The 17245-nt window shown below is 45.8% G+C and overlaps 1 protein-coding gene across 5 annotated transcripts in view; it reads right to left on the bottom strand.

Moving 5' to 3' along the window:
- The window catches only part of PARG (poly(ADP-ribose) glycohydrolase), a 140309-nt gene that overhangs the window by 110531 nt on the left and 12533 nt on the right, over positions 1-17245 (bottom strand). For 4 of the 5 annotated variants that reach the window (XM_078865611.1, XM_078865610.1, XM_078865613.1 and 1 more), the window contains 4 exons: positions 15755-16035; positions 14058-14196; positions 11730-11852; positions 10651-10725 (listed from right to left, as the gene is read on the bottom strand). In XM_078865611.1, the coding sequence (XP_078721737.1) occupies positions 10651-10725; positions 11730-11852; positions 14058-14196; positions 15755-16035 (618 nt within the window). The remainder of the gene's footprint in view (positions 1-10650; positions 10726-11729; positions 11853-14057; positions 14197-15754; positions 16036-17245) is intronic. The other variant, XM_078865609.1, reaches the window with a different exon arrangement.

Here is a 17245-nt window from a genome sequence, read left to right as displayed (position 1 = left end):
GAGCCAGGCAAGTGGCAATTCGACATTTAAATGGCAAGGACCAGTATCTCCATATGACAACCACTCACTAATGAATTTCGACAAGTGTTACTGGTTTTATTGAAGTCCGACGGATGATTGGTTTGGATCTAGCCCCAACCAGGGGTGTGAACTTGCGAAATATCTGATTGCGAGCTTGGTGTGCAAATGATTTGGTCAACAGTTGATCAGTGGAACTTAAAATGGTTTTGTCCCAGTACTAAGCCAGCAGCATAGTTGGCTACATGCAGTGCGTGAAAGAAGTTCAACACACATACATTTGAAGTTGGGTTACATTGCCATTGCATGAAAGCGAATATGAGAAACACCAATGGAGTGCCATAATGACATGCTTGATTGTAACTGGAATATTTCTATTCTCGTTAAGGAAGCTTCTACAACATATCTGACAGCGAGGGAACTCGGCTTAGGTTGTATTTACATCTGCAAGATAAGTGCTATTTATTTGTTTTCGGTAGCTTTCCTTCAAACTCAGGTTCTTCATTTCAGTGGCTTGATGGTTCTGAATCAATTACTGCACACCAAACGACATATTGTTTAAATATGAAATGGTCCTCGTCCATACGAGAGGCGTCATTTAAAAATCAAAGTGTCTCCCTATAAAAGCATCAGGGAGGTGCTCATCTTTATACACGACCTGAGCCAGGGGTGGAAATCTCACATTCTCATGGCAGAGGCCAGTTCCTCGACAGGATAACAACCGTTGACCTTCCACAAAGTCGTACTCATGATAACGCCCCAGAAGGGTGAGAGGTTCAGTAAACTCCCAACGGGGGACTTAAACTTAGAAACCCTCTCTCTTTACAGCGCCACCTTACCCAGACGAAAGGAATAAATGTACTCGAGAAGTTGACATGCGGCGACCCACGTTTCATAACAGCACGAATGAATGGGCCCATTGAGATGACACCATGTTAGTATCACGTGGTGCCAATTCTCAGAGCCACTCTCGAACACGACACAGAGTTCGACAGAGTCAAAAAGAAGATGTGACCAAATAACCAAAAATAAAAATAATTCCTCGTGCAAAACCTAAGCTGTGTCATGAGTTTAAACAGGGCTCAGCAGTAGAGCGTTTGCCCCTTGTTCACGGGCTCGCGGTTCGAATCCGACAAGCTATCCTGGTTAATACTGCACTTGTTTAACCATAAGACACAAGCCATTTGCTTCACAGCGGTCGTTAAAGATTCTGTAGATGCTATTAAAAAAAGAGTAGGCCATTGTGTCGGCGTCACGCTCCAAATCTGACAAATTTGTAAATTAAGCCAAACAAAAACTCAATTGCAATTACATACTGCAACATCACCCCCTACTGAAAAAACACTGCAGGTTATACCTGTGAAACACAACGCCTCCCTTCGTGATGATAGCTGTGCGCTGTCATAATAATGCGAACACATAATGTACGAATTCGATTTTGATTAGAATTTAAATAGGTATTTTTTGCTCATTACCGAAGCTTTAAAATTCACGTCGGACAGTCCAAGACACGCAGAATAGGCCCATAACTAGAAGATAAGAACTCTTTGTTTATGGGTTGCTTCTTCGGGTTAAGAACTTCTGAAGGACATGTCACTACAGGACAGTTCCAAAAGGGGTACAATTTGGTTAATTGGTGATAGAAAATGAATCGTGAAAACACTAAAAACTCCTCATGAACCATTCTCTCTCGATGTATGTTTTCCCAGGTTTCCCCTATAAAAGATATGGTAAATCCAAACGTTACATCACCCGGCCCTAAATAATGAAATTCATTCACTGATTGATTGGCCAACTCAAACTGCTGATCCTGGGCAAAATCAATCAGCATCAAGACAGCTAACAAGCCAAAATAAATAACCAAATAAATAAAACTTACAATCACTGAGCCCACCCACCCATCCATCAACAACAACAACAACAACAACAGAAAAAATAAAAATAATATAAGGCTGCTCGTTAAAGATGTTCAATTTTGTTGAGCGGTTTTGAGAAGTACGAGCACTCTAACGATTTATACCACATCGCAAATCTCTGGTTGCGGGGCCTCACGAATTTAAAGTTGGCGAGTGCCCCCCCCCCACCCCCCACAATGAAGTGGAAAAGGCAAAGGTGTAACGCGTTGTGCATCGCGATATCACTCGATCGAACGGAGCTGCCGCCTGCAAGCGTGCCAGTTCACGTTGTGCACCTTCCCGTTCGATATGCACACGCGTACGGCCCTCGTGTCAGGCCACTGCTGGATGAAGGCCTCACTACGCCGTGCTGCAGCTCGCCACGGGTTTTTTGACCGTGCGACACTTCAGCACGCTCGCGAGCACAAGCTGGTGAAGGCGAGGGAGCGGCATAGGCGCTAGGCGCGTAATACGGCACGGCGATGCACTTTACTGCGCCGCCCTCTGCTGACGACGCATCCCGGCAGTAACTGACAACACCCGTTTGATAAGCGGTGCTCACTCCATCCAAGAAGCATTCAGGCTCACACCTGCTTGGCTTTTGAGATCTGATGTGATCTCTGCATTCCATGTGATGTGGTCAAAGGCCACTATGGGCCGCTCTTTTATAAACAGTGCATGTAAATAATATATGTATGTGAAATTAACTCTCTGTATGCTCAAATAAGCATTAGGCGATGTTCATTTTTTACATGCGGTTCAGAACCAGTGGTTCAACTTTCAAAATCCCAGTTTCTCCATAGGACGACTACTGTTAACTTCCTACCACGTGGTATAAAATTTATCAACCCCAGAGATGTCGGGATTTGAAATTGCGACTTTCCGATTACGAGGTCGAGCACTTTACCGCAGCACCTCCTGGCAGGACGGGTAGATTTAATACAGCCAGTGTCTAAACACCATTTGCAGCTCTGAGCCGAAAGTGTAAAATCCACATTACCATGGTGGAAGCTATGTATTTCCAAAGATCGGAAAACACATGTAGTACAGAGGGAGTGAAGGAGATGGAGGTATGGAACTGTTACCCAAGGATTGGACCGAGACCTGAACCGCAATGAACCTTGCCGATCCAAGAACAGCTCTGCAAGGCCCAGCTCTAGTTTATTTTATTGTGACAAACACGGCATGAGCAGGCCATCGTGAGACGCCTCACCCATTTGTTTCTCAGGTTTTAACATCTAGGAGCTGTGGCACGTGCAGCTTGATGATTAAAAAACCAAAACGTCACTCTTCTCGTCGGTGGTCCTAAAGCGAGTGCCTGAAATTCCATTGTCCTATGGCAGATGAGAATTACTCCATGGTGGTTTAGGTTTGAATGTTTCCCCTGAATTTGAGCTTCACTTCTTTCTGATCGTGAGCTGAGCGCTCTCACCACAGCAGCATCTGGCCACAATTGAGTGAACCGTGCCCATTAATGTGAACGACGGTGTCTGGCAGAGGATGACAACTATTGACTTAACACAAAAGAGTTATTGTTCAGATATTACAGATCATGCAGACTCAGGATTTCAGAAATATAGGCTGTATCTGGCCACCACTTCGTGACAATGCAAAGTTTGTGATGAAACGCAAACTATGAAAAGCTCCCGGCCGTATGCCCCTTAGGGATTTTTAAAGACCTGCAAACAAAACCGAGAGGGTGGCTATTCCTGACCCTAGCGATGCATTATTCACATACCCTGGGCCACATTAGCCCCTATTACCATTTGCGGCTGGATTAAATTAAAGCCGGATGGCGGGCTTGCCTTGCTGGGGAATGGCTAGCTCGGAGCAACACACATTTACTGAAATTACTAAAAGAATAATAAAACTCATTGCCCGGCCAGTTAAGATTGAGCGCATTGCTAACAGGTGAAAGTGCTAAGCATTTCAGAAGCCTTATTCTTTGTTGCCAGGCATGCATTGGGATATTAACTCAAATAAACATATACATGCGCAGAGATCCCCCATGTAACCTGTCGGCGAGCACCTGTTAAGGTCGGGAGTGCGGAACCACACAGGGATCAGCATCTTCCCAGTCCTGATATCGACACATCGCCACACTAAATGCCCGCCCATGGTAGGCCGAGTAAACCTAAAGAAGTCTCAGGCCAGGATCAGATAAAAAAATTGTCACGGGTGATGTGCAGAATGACCAGGAATCAAACGTGGGCAGATCAGGATTGTATTCCAGTTCATCAACCACTATGCCACCCAATACATATCCAACTTTTGAAATACTGGATTTGTTTACTTCTCAACGTTCGTTACCGCTCCAAGTAATTGCCCATCTCTGCCTGACAGGTGATGAGTTCTCCCATCCTTAGGGGTCTTCATTTTTTGGGAACAAGAAACAACAGCAGCTGCATGGCACTAAAAATGGTGGCACACACGCCGCACTGTTTCATAAACGTCCCTCAACTCAACCTCCACTCCCTCATCAATGTCCATCAACTCAACCTGCACTCCCTCATCAATGTCCCTCAACTCAACCTGCACTGCCTCATCAATGTCACTCAACTCAACCTGCACTCCCTCATCAATGTCACTCAACTCAACCTCCACTCCCTCATCAACGTCCCTCAACTCAACCTGCACTGCCTCATCAATGTCACTCAACTCAACCTGCACTCCCTCATCAATGTCACTCAACTCAACCTGCACTCCCTCATCAATGTCACTCAACTCAACCTGCACTCCCTCATCAATGTCACTCAACTCAACCTCCACTCCCTCATCAACGTCCCTCAACTCAACCTGCACTCCCTCATCAATGTCACTCAACTCAACCTCCACTCCCTCATCAATGTCACTCAACTCAACCTGCACTCCCTCATCAATGTCACTCAACTCAACCTCCACTCCCTCATCAACGTCCCTCAACTCAACCTGCACTGCCTCATCAATGTCCCTCAACTCAACCTGCACTCCCTCATCAATGTCACTCAACTCAACCTGCACTCCCTCATCAATGTCACTCAACTCAACCTCCACTCCCTCATCAACGTCCCTCAACTCAACCTGCACTGCCTCATCAATGTCCCTCAACTCAACCTGCACTCCCTCATCAATGTCACTCAACTCAACCTCCACTCCCTCATCAACGTCCCTCAACTCAACCTGCACTGCCTCATCAATGTCACTCAACTCAACCTGCACTCCCTCATCAATGTCCCTCAACTCAACCTGCACTCCCTCATCAATGTCACTCAACTCAACCTCCACTCCCTCATCAACATCCCTCAACTCAACCTGCACTGCCTCATCAACGTCACTCAACTCAACCTGCACTCCCTCATCAATGTCCCCCAACTCAACCTGCACTCCCTCATCAATGTCACTCAACTCAACCTGCACTCCCTCATCAATGTCCCTCAACTCAACCTCCACTCCCTCATCAATGTCACTCAACTCAACCTGCACTCCCTCATCAATGTCCTTCAACTCAACCTGCACTCCCTCATCAATGTCCCACAACTCAACCATCACTCCCTCATCAATGTCACTCAACTCAACCTGCACTCCCTCATCAATGTCACTCAACTCAACCTGCACTCCCTCATCAATGTCACTCAACTCAACCTGCACTCCCTCCTCAATGTCCCTCAACTCAACCCGCACTCCCTCATCAATGTCACTCAACTCAACCTGCACTCCCTCATCAATGTCCCCCAACTCAAGCTGCACTCCCTCATCAATGTCCCTCAACTCAACCTGCACTTCCTCATCAATGTCACTCAACTCAACCTCCACTCCCTCATCAATGTCACTCAACTCAACCTGCACTCCCTCATCAATGTCACTCAACTCAACCTGCACTCCCTCATCAATGTCACTCAACTCAACCTCCACTCCCTCATCAATGTCCCTCAACTCAACCTGCACTTCCTCATCAATGTCACTCAACTCAACCTCCACTCCCTCATCAATGTCCCTCAACTCAACCTGCACTCCCTCATCAATGTCACTCAACTCAACCTGCACTCCCTCATCAACGTCCCTCAACTCAACCTGCACTGCCTCATCAATGTCCCTCAACTCAACCTGCACTCCCTCATCAATGTCCCTCAACTCAACCTGCACTCCCTCATCAATGTCCCTCAACTCAACCATCACTCCCTCATCAATGTCACTCAACTCAACCTGCACTCCCTCATCAATGTCACTCAACTCAACCTGCACTCCCTCATCAATGTCACTCAACTCAACCTGCACTCCCTCCTCAATGTCCCTCAACTCAACCCGCACTCCCTCATCAATGTCACTCAACTCAACCTGCACTCCCTCCTCAATGTCCCTCAACTCAACCCGCACTCCCTCATCAATGTCACTCAACTCAACCTGCACTCCCTCATCAATGTCCCCCAACTCAAGCTGCACTCCCTCATCAATGTCCCTCAACTCAACCTGCACTTCCTCATCAATGTCACTCAACTCAACCTCCACTCCCTCATCAATGTCACTCAACTCAACCTGCACTCCCTCATCAATGTCACTCAACTCAACCTGCACTCCCTCATCAATGTCACTCAACTCAACCTCCACTCCCTCATCAATGTCCCTCAACTCAACCTGCACTTCCTCATCAATGTCACTCAACTCAACCTCCACTCCCTCATCAATGTCCCTCAACTCAACCTGCACTCCCTCATCAATGTCACTCAACTCAACCTGCACTCCCTCATCAATGTCACTCAACTCAACCTGCACTCCCTCATCAACGTCCCTCAACTCAACCTGCACTGCCTCATCAATGTCACTCAACTCAACCTGCACTCCCTCATCAATGTCCCTCAACTCAACCTGCACTCCCTCATCAATGTCCCTCAACTCAACCATCACTCCCTCATCAATGTCACTCAACTCAACCTGCACTCCCTCATCAATGTCACTCAACTCAACCTGCACTCCCTCATCAATGTCACTCAACTCAACCTGCACTCCCTCCTCAATGTCCCTCAACTCAACCCGCACTCCCTCATCAATGTCACTCAACTCAACCTGCACTCCCTCATCAATGTCACTCAACTCAACCTGCACTCCCTCATCAATGTCACTCAACTCAACCTCCACTCCCTCATCAATGTCCCTCAACTCAACCTGCACTTCCTCATCAATGTCACTCAACTCAACCTCCACTCCCTCATCAATGTCCCTCAACTCAACCTGCACTCCCTCATCAATGTCACTCAACTCAACCTGCACTCCCTCATCAATGTCACTCAACTCAACCCGCACTCCCTCATCAATGTCACTCAACTCAACCTGCACTCCCTCATCAATGTCCCCCAACTCAACCTGCACTCCCTCATCAATGTCCCTCAACTCAACCAGCACTTCCTCATCAATGTCACTCAACTCAACCTGCACTCCCTCATCAATGTCACTCAACTCAACCTGCACTCCCTCATCAACGTCCCTCAACTCAACCTGCACTGCCTCATCAATGTCCCCCAACTCAACCTGCACTCCCTCATCAATGTCACTCAACTCAACCTGCACTCCCTCATCAATGTCACTCAACTCAACCTGCACTCCCTCATCAATGTCACTCAACTCAACCTGCACTCCCTCCTCAATGTCCCTCAACTCAACCCGCACTCCCTCATCAATGTCACTCAACTCAACCTGCACTCCCTCCTCAATGTCCCTCAACTCAACCCGCACTCCCTCATGAATGTCACTCAACTCAACCTGCACTGCCTCATCAATGTCCCCCAACTCAACCTGCACGCCCTCATCAATGTCATTCAACTCAACCCGCACTCCCTCATCAATGTCACTCAACTCAACCTGCACTCCCTCATCAATGTCCCTCAACTCAACCATCACTCCCTCATCAATGTCCCTCAACTCAACCTGCACTTCCTCATCAATGTCACTCAACTCAACCTCCACTCCCTCATCAATGTCACTCAACTCAACCTGCACTCCCTCATCAATGTCACCCAACTCAACCTGCACTCCCTCATCAACGTCCCTCAACTCAACCTACACTGCCTCATCAATGTCCCCCAACTCAACCTGCACGCCCTCATCAATGTCACTCAACTCAACCTGCACTCCCTCATCAATGTCACTCAACTCAACCTGCACTCCCTCATCAATGTCACTCAACTCAACCCGCACTCCCTCATCAATGTCACTCAACTCAACCTGCACTCCCTCATCAATGTCCCCCAACTCAACCTGCACTCCCTCATCAATGTCCCTCAACTCAACCAGCACTTCCTCATCAATGTCACTCAACTCAACCTGCACTCCCTCATCAATGTCACTCAACTCAACCTGCACTCCCTCATCAACGTCCCTCAACTCAACCTGCACTGCCTCATCAATGTCCCCCAACTCAACCTGCACTCCCTCATCAATGTCACTTAACTCAACCTGCACTCCCTCATCAATGTCACTCAACTCAACCTGCACTCCCTCATCAATGTCACTCAACTCAACCTGCACTCCCTCATCAATGTCTCTCAACCCAAGTTCACGATGAAAAAATCATAGCCTCCAGGAAATAACTATTTGAAGGTGGGAGAGTGGATCAAGTGGCTCATAATGGCCATGTCAGAACAATGAGCCAGCAGCACTGATATCTTGAGTTCACACTCTTATGTTTTTTTCGGTAAATTAACGTAGGTAAAAATAAGTAATAAAAATAATAGAAATAAAATACTAATAAAAGCGATTTTTTTTATTTTTTTTCAATTGTTTTTATTATTTACTTTTATTTTTACCTACGTGACTTTACCGAAAAAACCTAAGAGTATGAATCCTTGCAGTCACGAAAGCTTCAAATCTAGAATCTTGAGTTCAATTAAATCAGGTACTCAAGGGCAGTGAATCAACGGTCTCAGCCCAGTCACATATGAATGCACAAAAACACTTATGAAATGTGTGGTTTGTCACTTCAATTAAGCTTGACAAGGCCTCGAGGCATGACATTTCTAAACAGTGTACGATCGAAATAACATTTTTTTATCAGTCTCTCCATGTTCATTGACAGCTCTGGGTAAGAGATGGAAATTGTACATCTCAAAAGCAGGGCAAGTCTCTTCACTGGATGGTCACTGTTCACTTCACATAATTTGGTACGCATTTCATAGTCCCCGAAAAAATCCGGGGCCGAAATAAACTCTGATCAGAATTTGAACTTGAGGTCTTCTAATGGCGAGATGAGTGCTCTACCACATTCCCACACAGGTGGTTCACTTTTCATTCTTCACTGCATAAAGTAACGCAGACGGCGCCCAGCACGAGATTCCTCGTGCTGACTTAAGAGGCGAACATCTTTCGTCCAAGTGTAACTGGAGCACGTGGCTTCCACATGGAGCAATGCCTCCACCTGGTGGCCTCTCTAAGCAAGTTCAGTCAATGTTCCAGAGTACAGGGAGGCACCAAAACAAACATGCCCAATATAAATCTTGACTTAAAGCTTTCGTGACTGCAGGAATTCATATTCGTTGGGTCTTTCGGTAAAGTCACGTAGATAGAACAATAAAATAATAAAAATAAATAAAAATAAAGTGAATAAAAAATGAGAAAAATATCATGTTTAGATCGCAACACAAGCAATCGTCATCAGGATGTTCCATCTACGTGACTTTACCGAAAGACCCAAATAATATCCCCCATATAACCTCAACGGACATTTGAGGCAAGTGCTGCTAGCCAGCACCAATGAAGGCCGGGACAGCACATGAGGGGGTGGGTGGCCAGCACCACGCAGGGCCGCCTGTCTCCCGACTGACGATGTTTACACACCGAACCAGGTACTCATTTAGGGCCAATTTGAGGCACAACACAGACCACAAATAAACTCAACACGTTTGTCAATATGGCTGTGGCCTTCCAAAAAAATACCGTTGTGACGTTTTGGCCAATGATTTTGCATGCTCTGAAGGTCTATTGCCCGAAACGTCATTATATATTATTAATTTTAAGGCCCACTGTTTTGAGCGAACGTGCGAGTTGTGCTTGTCCACTACTGCCAACACCGAATCATATGTTTAGTTTGATGTTTCTACACACGCATGGTGGTACTGTGCTATGTGCACAGCAGCGCTGTACAGCAGCTGCAGTTGCTTCGCAAAGCATACACAATGCAGGAACACCGCTCCAAGCCAGATTAATTAACTAAACTAAGAAAACTAAACTTTGTATTTTATCGGGAAAGGCCCATCGAACTATATAGCTTTTTCAGGAGCGACCTGGCCAGATAGGATAGTCCAACGAAGTGGCTTGTCGCGTGGAAATTTCGAGCAGCCAAATACTCTGAACTCGCGTTGATTCTAAATGTGGAGGGGAAAAACAGGAGGACCCGGAGAAAAATCTGCACGACCACGGGGAGAGAACATACAAACTCCTAATATACAGGTATCAGGGTCGGGTTTAAACCCACAACTTTCTGCATACCAGGCGAGGTAGTTAACATCTCGCCACCGCGGCACCCTCGAGTGCGGCGGGAGATCCTCTGCGGCAATGGGCAATTTTGGCATTCTGCAATTAATGGAATATTATATAATGATTAAATTGTATTTCTATTTCCAAGTAATTAACACCCAACATATTTACATCACTCTGAAGCCCTTTGTTGGGTTTACTGCGCCTTATAAAACATAAAAAATTACAATAACACACAACACCTGGTAAAGCTAAGTGGCGGCTCTTGAGATGTTGTCTTGTGAACGCATCTTACCTCGATGTCGTGGGAGCTTTTGAAATCAATGAGGAGCGTTCTTTCAATCTCTTCCCACCGATGGAAAGAATCCTTCTGTAATCAAAAGGGGACAAATGTGGAGGCTGGCATCTTGAAAACACTGAACATCTGGGTAAGCGTTTCTAACCGCTAGACTAAACCACTACTTCACTACAAATTCGCGTAAGAGGCCTCGGACAAGGCCGCATGATAGGCTTCTCATAACGACCCGGGCGGTGGTCAACAGTGGTTGCCCTATGGAAAGACTGGTCCTCGTCGTAAGAATGTGGAATTTACATGAGTGGCGCTGGCTTGCAAACAGAAATGAGTGACCGCATTGCTCGAGAGTTAGGGAGACGCTGTGGTTTCACAGAAGGCGGAAAGGCTTGGTGTCAGGGTTGGTGGACCATGCGAAGACCATGTGCACGCAACACCTGTGCTGATGGTGATAGACTGAATGGGAATATATTGGCATCGGGAAGAATGCAAATATGAAGATACAAATGTGATGAAGGTGAATTTGATAATAATTTGACAAAGAATGTAACGTTGACGATGTAATGATGCAATGAAGAATGTGACAATGATGAGCAATGGAAATGTTCCTTTAATGCAGACGATGAATCACATGAAAAAAACTTTAACAGTGATTATAATGAAGGTGAAGCGGATGATGGTAAAAAGGATAAAATAAAAAACAGTAAAGCCGACAACACAGGCCGAAAATGATGCGATGAGTAATGTGGACTCAATGAAATGACAAAGTATGATGATGGAGTGTAACAGTGAGGGTGAATAAGGATTCTACTGGCCAGTTGAGGGCAGATGAGTGACGCTCACAATAAGCGGAGCAGCCGGCAGCTAAAACAGAGCAATTCGGTACAGTAGGGAGCACAAGTGGTGCATCTGCCAGTGATCTCAGTCAACCCATGGCACCTGTGTCTTTCTAATGACCTCTTGCCAGCGAGCTTTCGACGTACTTCACGTGGCCTCAAGGTGCAACTAAACTGGCACAAGTGCTGTGGTGACATCACCACCACTTAGTGGCGAATAGCGGTTGTTGTTGTGCGGAGACCCACCATGTTCTGTGCCTGGTGCACCGACTGGTCGCAGAAGGGCATCCGCACATGATCACCGTCCCACGTAACTTTCAAGTGAAGTGGGAAAGGTCGAGGTTTCTCTCCATCTTTCAGGTGGTCAAGCTGCAGCACACAGACACATACATATGTACAGACAAAAACAAAGTTCCCCATATAGCCTTTAAAATATTTTTGGGCAAGTCCTGCTGGCAAGCACCTATGAAAGGCCGGCACGCTGCACAAGAGGGTGGGTGGCCAGCACCCGACCCAGCTGCCTCCGTCTCCCCAGTAATGATGTTCACACAGCGCACCAGGTGCCAATTTAAGGCCGAGTCGACCTACGTGAAGTCCAGGACCAGTTCCCATGTTCTTCAGTGCTTTTTGTTGTTTTTATTTAACCCACAACACAGATTCGCATGCAGGAAACATGCGTATGGAAGCAACACCCTCTGGGCAATTCTCCACCTAGTAGGGGCCGGTTAGAGTTCACCGGCTTCTCTTCCCTACAAGGACAGAGTCAATGATCGGGAGCGGAAGATCACAATCTCCACTATTATTGGTCATGAGCAGGAATAGAACTCGTGTCACCGCATTTGTAATGCAGTGCGCTAACTACCGCACTGCCGCTCCCTGTAATTCATGAACTCAAAAAGACAAATGGATGAGGCGAGACTAAACATTCCGAGGTTGGGTTTAATGTGGGAATGTCCATAGCAGTGAAACTGAACTGTTGCTGTGGATTGCAGCCGTAGGGCGTGAGTGGAGATTGCGTGGCCTCGCTCCGATGGCACCTCAATAGCCGGAACAGCGTGACCACAACAACGACCTCCGACAGCCGCACAAACCCAGCGTCAGGCCAGGAGCGTGCGTGCCAGGATCTCAATGCACGTAAACAAGCACGATCCAAATTCGGTTTCCCAATATCAGATCGAGAGAAGAAAGGTGGGTTTACGATTGCGATCCTGAAATGAAGCAATCCGAACTTCCTTTGTGACACACCGAGGTCACAGGCAAAGTTATTGATGAATGTGTCAAATTGTTTTCTACTTGTGCTTCTTGAAAAGAGTCACGCGAGTTCATGACACTTTCCTGGGTAAACAAGCGTTACACCGCACTGCCTGCGTGCAATTGAAGGGTCAAGCAGCAGTCCCATGACAGTCTGTGACCACCCCCAACACTCTATGGACTTGCTACCGTGGGACTTAGCAAGGCAGTTTGATGTGCGTTTTAGCGACTAATCAACATTGAGGTGTTTCCTGAAGTTGCAGGAGAGCTGGGAAGTGTCTCCATTGCAGGAGGAGATGATTAAAACTTTTATGTATACACATGTACACGAGGCACATGCGTGCACAAAAAAAAACAAAGATTACCGACACAGCCTACATAGAATGTTGGGGTAATTGCGGTTAGGAAGTACCTCCCAAGTCAAACAAGGCCCACAATTACAATCAGGTGGGGAGGCCAGCACCATGCAAAGCTGCCTTTATCTCACCAATGCTGATGTTCACACACCATACGAGCTTCTCATAGGACTTCGTCAAACTTATGGGAAACCAAGAATTGGGTTACGTGGCACTTGTTGTGCATGGCCGGAAAACTGAACATAGTTTGCTGGGATAAGTGCAGTCGGTGTGAAATAAGTTCAACATACATACAAAATCACTACCAAACTGCTGGAAGTCCACAGAAGTCGTCCTATGGAGAGAATGCCCCCTGCTGTTGCAATATTGAATATGCACCGCTGACTCGGGGCCACCAATGGACTTTGAGCACCACACAAAGTTTGAGCGCACCTCTTGTGCCACTCGGCCTCCCCCTCCACAAGTGCGCTTTACACACACGCTTGGCCTTTTCTCTAATCATGCAATTATGTCAACAAGACGACATTCCAATTGGGAATGCTCACTGTAACCACTCTTTGGTCACGGGCCTCTAAAGTCCCTTAAACAGGCCTTATTCATCTTACCTTTCTATACCCAGCAAGCAATGTTTTTTTGCAAGTCAAACAAAAAATATTTAATTCCTTCAGTTGGTGTTAGCAGAATAAAGTAAAAAAGCAATAAATAAAGTAATCAAATAAATCCTTGGGTCGCAACTATGAACTAGTTATGAGGAAACCTAGTTTAACAATGCATGCCTACGTGGATTTGAATGCAGATTCTCAGCATTGTCTTGGTGTACCGACATGGTATTAGCACTCGGCAACCCCACCATCTCTTTGTTGTCCTTCCCCTGCACCTCCAATTAGCACGGTTGGCTACGTACGGTGTGAAAGAAGTCCAACATACATATGCGAATGTGTCCAAGAATGAAATTAAAGGAACTCACCATGACTGCGACTTTGTGGGTGTGACTTGGTTGGAGCTTGGGCAGGTATATCCCATGTGCTCCGATGCTCGCACCTCGAGTCAGGTTGTTGTTGAAGTGAGAGTGGTTTCCACCACTGAAGTTCGTAGGCGAAGTCACGCTAAATGTAGGTGGAATTGGGTGCGCAGGCATAACATGCACACAAAAACAGATCGACTCTCATTACCCAGGTCACCGGGTCAGCAATCAGTGTTTCCAAGTCACGGCGTATCGCCACTCAATCAATGGATGGTGCTCATATTCATTGGCAGGATTGAAACAGTGATAGAAATTCCACATTCCCTTGGCAGTGGCCAGCTTTCAAATGGAGGACAATCAAGACCATTACCTCCCTACAAAGCACTACTCACTCCATTGACACAAAATGGGTGAGAAGCCGTATTTGTCCACCCAAGGGATTTCATCTTGCAACCTTTAAATGGCGAGCTGAGCACTCTAACCAGTATCAGTGGTTACAAGCACCAGTTAAGTATGCTCAAACTGAACACTATTTTTAATTTTACAAGGTAAGGCCCACTGAGTTGTATAGCTTTTTTTCCATAAAGTCACGTAGGTAAAAAATAAAAGAAAATGAAAACAACTAAATTAAATCACGACGTTTCGGAAGCAACACAAGCCTCCGTCTTCATGTGGAACTGCCACAGTAAAATTACTGTAGTGAATAAAGAGAGCGGTTTAGAGAACCGTGATTATATATGTTTAGAAAAACGTGATTATATAGGTACCCTAAAAATCACGGTTATCTAAACAGCTCTCTTTATTCACTACAGTAATTTTGCTATATATGAATAGCTGATCGCTAACCGCACTTGCCCCAAAAGTCTTCCGACTATAAGGTGGGATCTTCATTTGAAGCTTTCGTGACTGCAGGAATCTATACTCTTTGCTTCTTTCAGTATTTTATACCTACATGACTTTACCGAAAGAACCAAAGAGTATAAGGGGATCTTTGTCATAATACGGCCTTTTTGTCAATCCGCTGCTACATCAGGGCTTCCATACACCTTACGGTTCACAGGGGTTATATGACCATACTTTACCAAACTGGTCAGTGCGAGTTGGTGAAGGCAGGGAGCGGATTAATCGAGCACTACAATTCATTTTTATGCACAGTCCCCTGCAGAAAACTTTGGCACCAAAACGTGTAAAAATACGTGCCCATAAAAAATTGCTGGTGAGCCCACTGGTTACTATTCCCTCACAATTTGAAAAAATCGTCACAATCTGGGGATCATCATACAAATAAACAATCCATTTGCTTGTTGTCCCTTTTGTATGTCTCGTGAACACCATTGCATTTGTAAGGGTTGTGTCAATTGTATTTCCTGCACCGTTCGTAGTCTGACTGGCATGCGCTCCTTACAACTTGCTGTGACTCGTTCGTTTCATTGATTCACTGAATGGTAACAAGTGTGCAGATTCACATACAGATTGAATAAATCATAAAAGGTCTTCCAAGCAGTTTGAAAGTGTATCTCAAGTTCAAGAATCGATGTTAATCAATAAAGCGATAACTTAGTATCCGTATAGTCGACACACACAGATTGTATTAATTGCCGCGCCACCACACTTTCTGCACAGCGGCACAAACCTTGCACAAACGTTGCACTTTGCTCACCAACAAACAGAATGCACGTCGGCAAATACATATTTAGTACCCGTGCTTCTTGGGTGGTGATTGATCCATGGAGTCTTGGCCAAAAGCCTCAGAGGATTTCTGCCCCGTTCCACAGCTGGTGCTCGATGGTGAACCCATCGCTCCCTTGACATTCGAGGTGCTTGCCTGCTCCGCTGGGTTAAACTTGTCCGAAGGGTGACCTCTTGTGTTTGTCCCCTGTGTGTGGCCACGGGTACCGGCCCCCGACTGGCCTCGGTTACTAGCCATGGTCTCACTCGACGCAGGGTTGGAACCGTCGCTGTTTGCATCCTTCCTCTGTGCCTGCTCAAGCAAATCATTCACACCGAAAATGTCATTCTTAAGAGCTGGTATTATCAGAATTACGTTAGAAAAATAACAATTACAAAAGGTTTCATCTTCTTGGTTCTTTCGGTAAAGTCACGCAGAATGGAAATAATAAAAAAATAAAAACAAAACATAATAAAATAATTCTCACGACGTTTCGGCCACAACGCAAGCAGCCGTCCTCAGGTGGAGAGTCATTCAAACTCTGTCTTCTCGACAGACTTGTTCTCCACCTGAGGACGGCTGCTTGCGTTGTGGCCGAAACGTCATGAGAATTATTAAATGTTTTGTTTTTATTATTTTATTATTTCCATTCTGCGTGACTTTACCGAAAGAACCAAGAAGATTAATCCCTGCAGTCACGAAAGCTTTAAATCGAAATTACAAAGGTTTTAACAATCACGGTTGCGGAGCATATGTCCAAATGCCCAACATTCCAAGCAGCCAGCAACAACCAGCACTTCACACAGCTAAAGTTTCCCGAGGTGCGACAGCATTTTGAGATGAGCATCGGATGCAAGTTTTATGTTGTCGCAAAACTGACAGAAGGGGACACAAAGACAGCAGCAGAAGGCGTTTGTCATTGAGGCAACAGAAGTTCTAGGCCCTACAGGAAGGACAAGTGCTCAAAATAAAGAAGCAAAGCAGCCAGAAGATGGTAACAGTAAGAGGAAGATGAAAACACGTGTTCTATGGTGAATTGATAGTGGTAAAATTATGTCTATGACAACAGAACTAGAACCAATTAGGGAGAGCAGTGGTGCAGAACACACTACACTGAGAAGGCGGGGTTAGACTTCTGGTGAGCATAATTTTGTAAAATTTCCAACGGAGAGGATCCTATAGACTCGACAGAATAATTACAGAACAGGCAGCAGCAGAAGGTTCTGTGCAGAATTAAGAGCTTACAGAAGAGGCCAAAATGGCAGTGGAGTGGATTCAATCAGGAAAGGCAGTGGAAATGTGGTGTTCCTGATGAGAAAGGAGGAGGCCATCGCATGCTGACGGAGTTACACAAGATGATCAAACGTGCTTGGAATAGGCAACAGCTGCCACAGGACTGAAATAAGGGAATCGCCATACCATCAAAAAGAGTGCAGCGTTGCGCATTGTAGGTAAGGTATTTACTAGAATACTGCTAAATAGGATAAAGAATCATACATAAAAACAATTAAGGGCAAAATCA

The sequence above is a fragment of the Lampetra fluviatilis genome, chromosome 20 (assembly GCF_964198595.1).
Source record: "Lampetra fluviatilis chromosome 20, kcLamFluv1.1, whole genome shotgun sequence".
Taxonomy (NCBI): domain Eukaryota; kingdom Metazoa; phylum Chordata; class Hyperoartia; order Petromyzontiformes; family Petromyzontidae; genus Lampetra; species Lampetra fluviatilis.
This window is presented reverse-complemented; position numbering and strand designations above follow the sequence as displayed.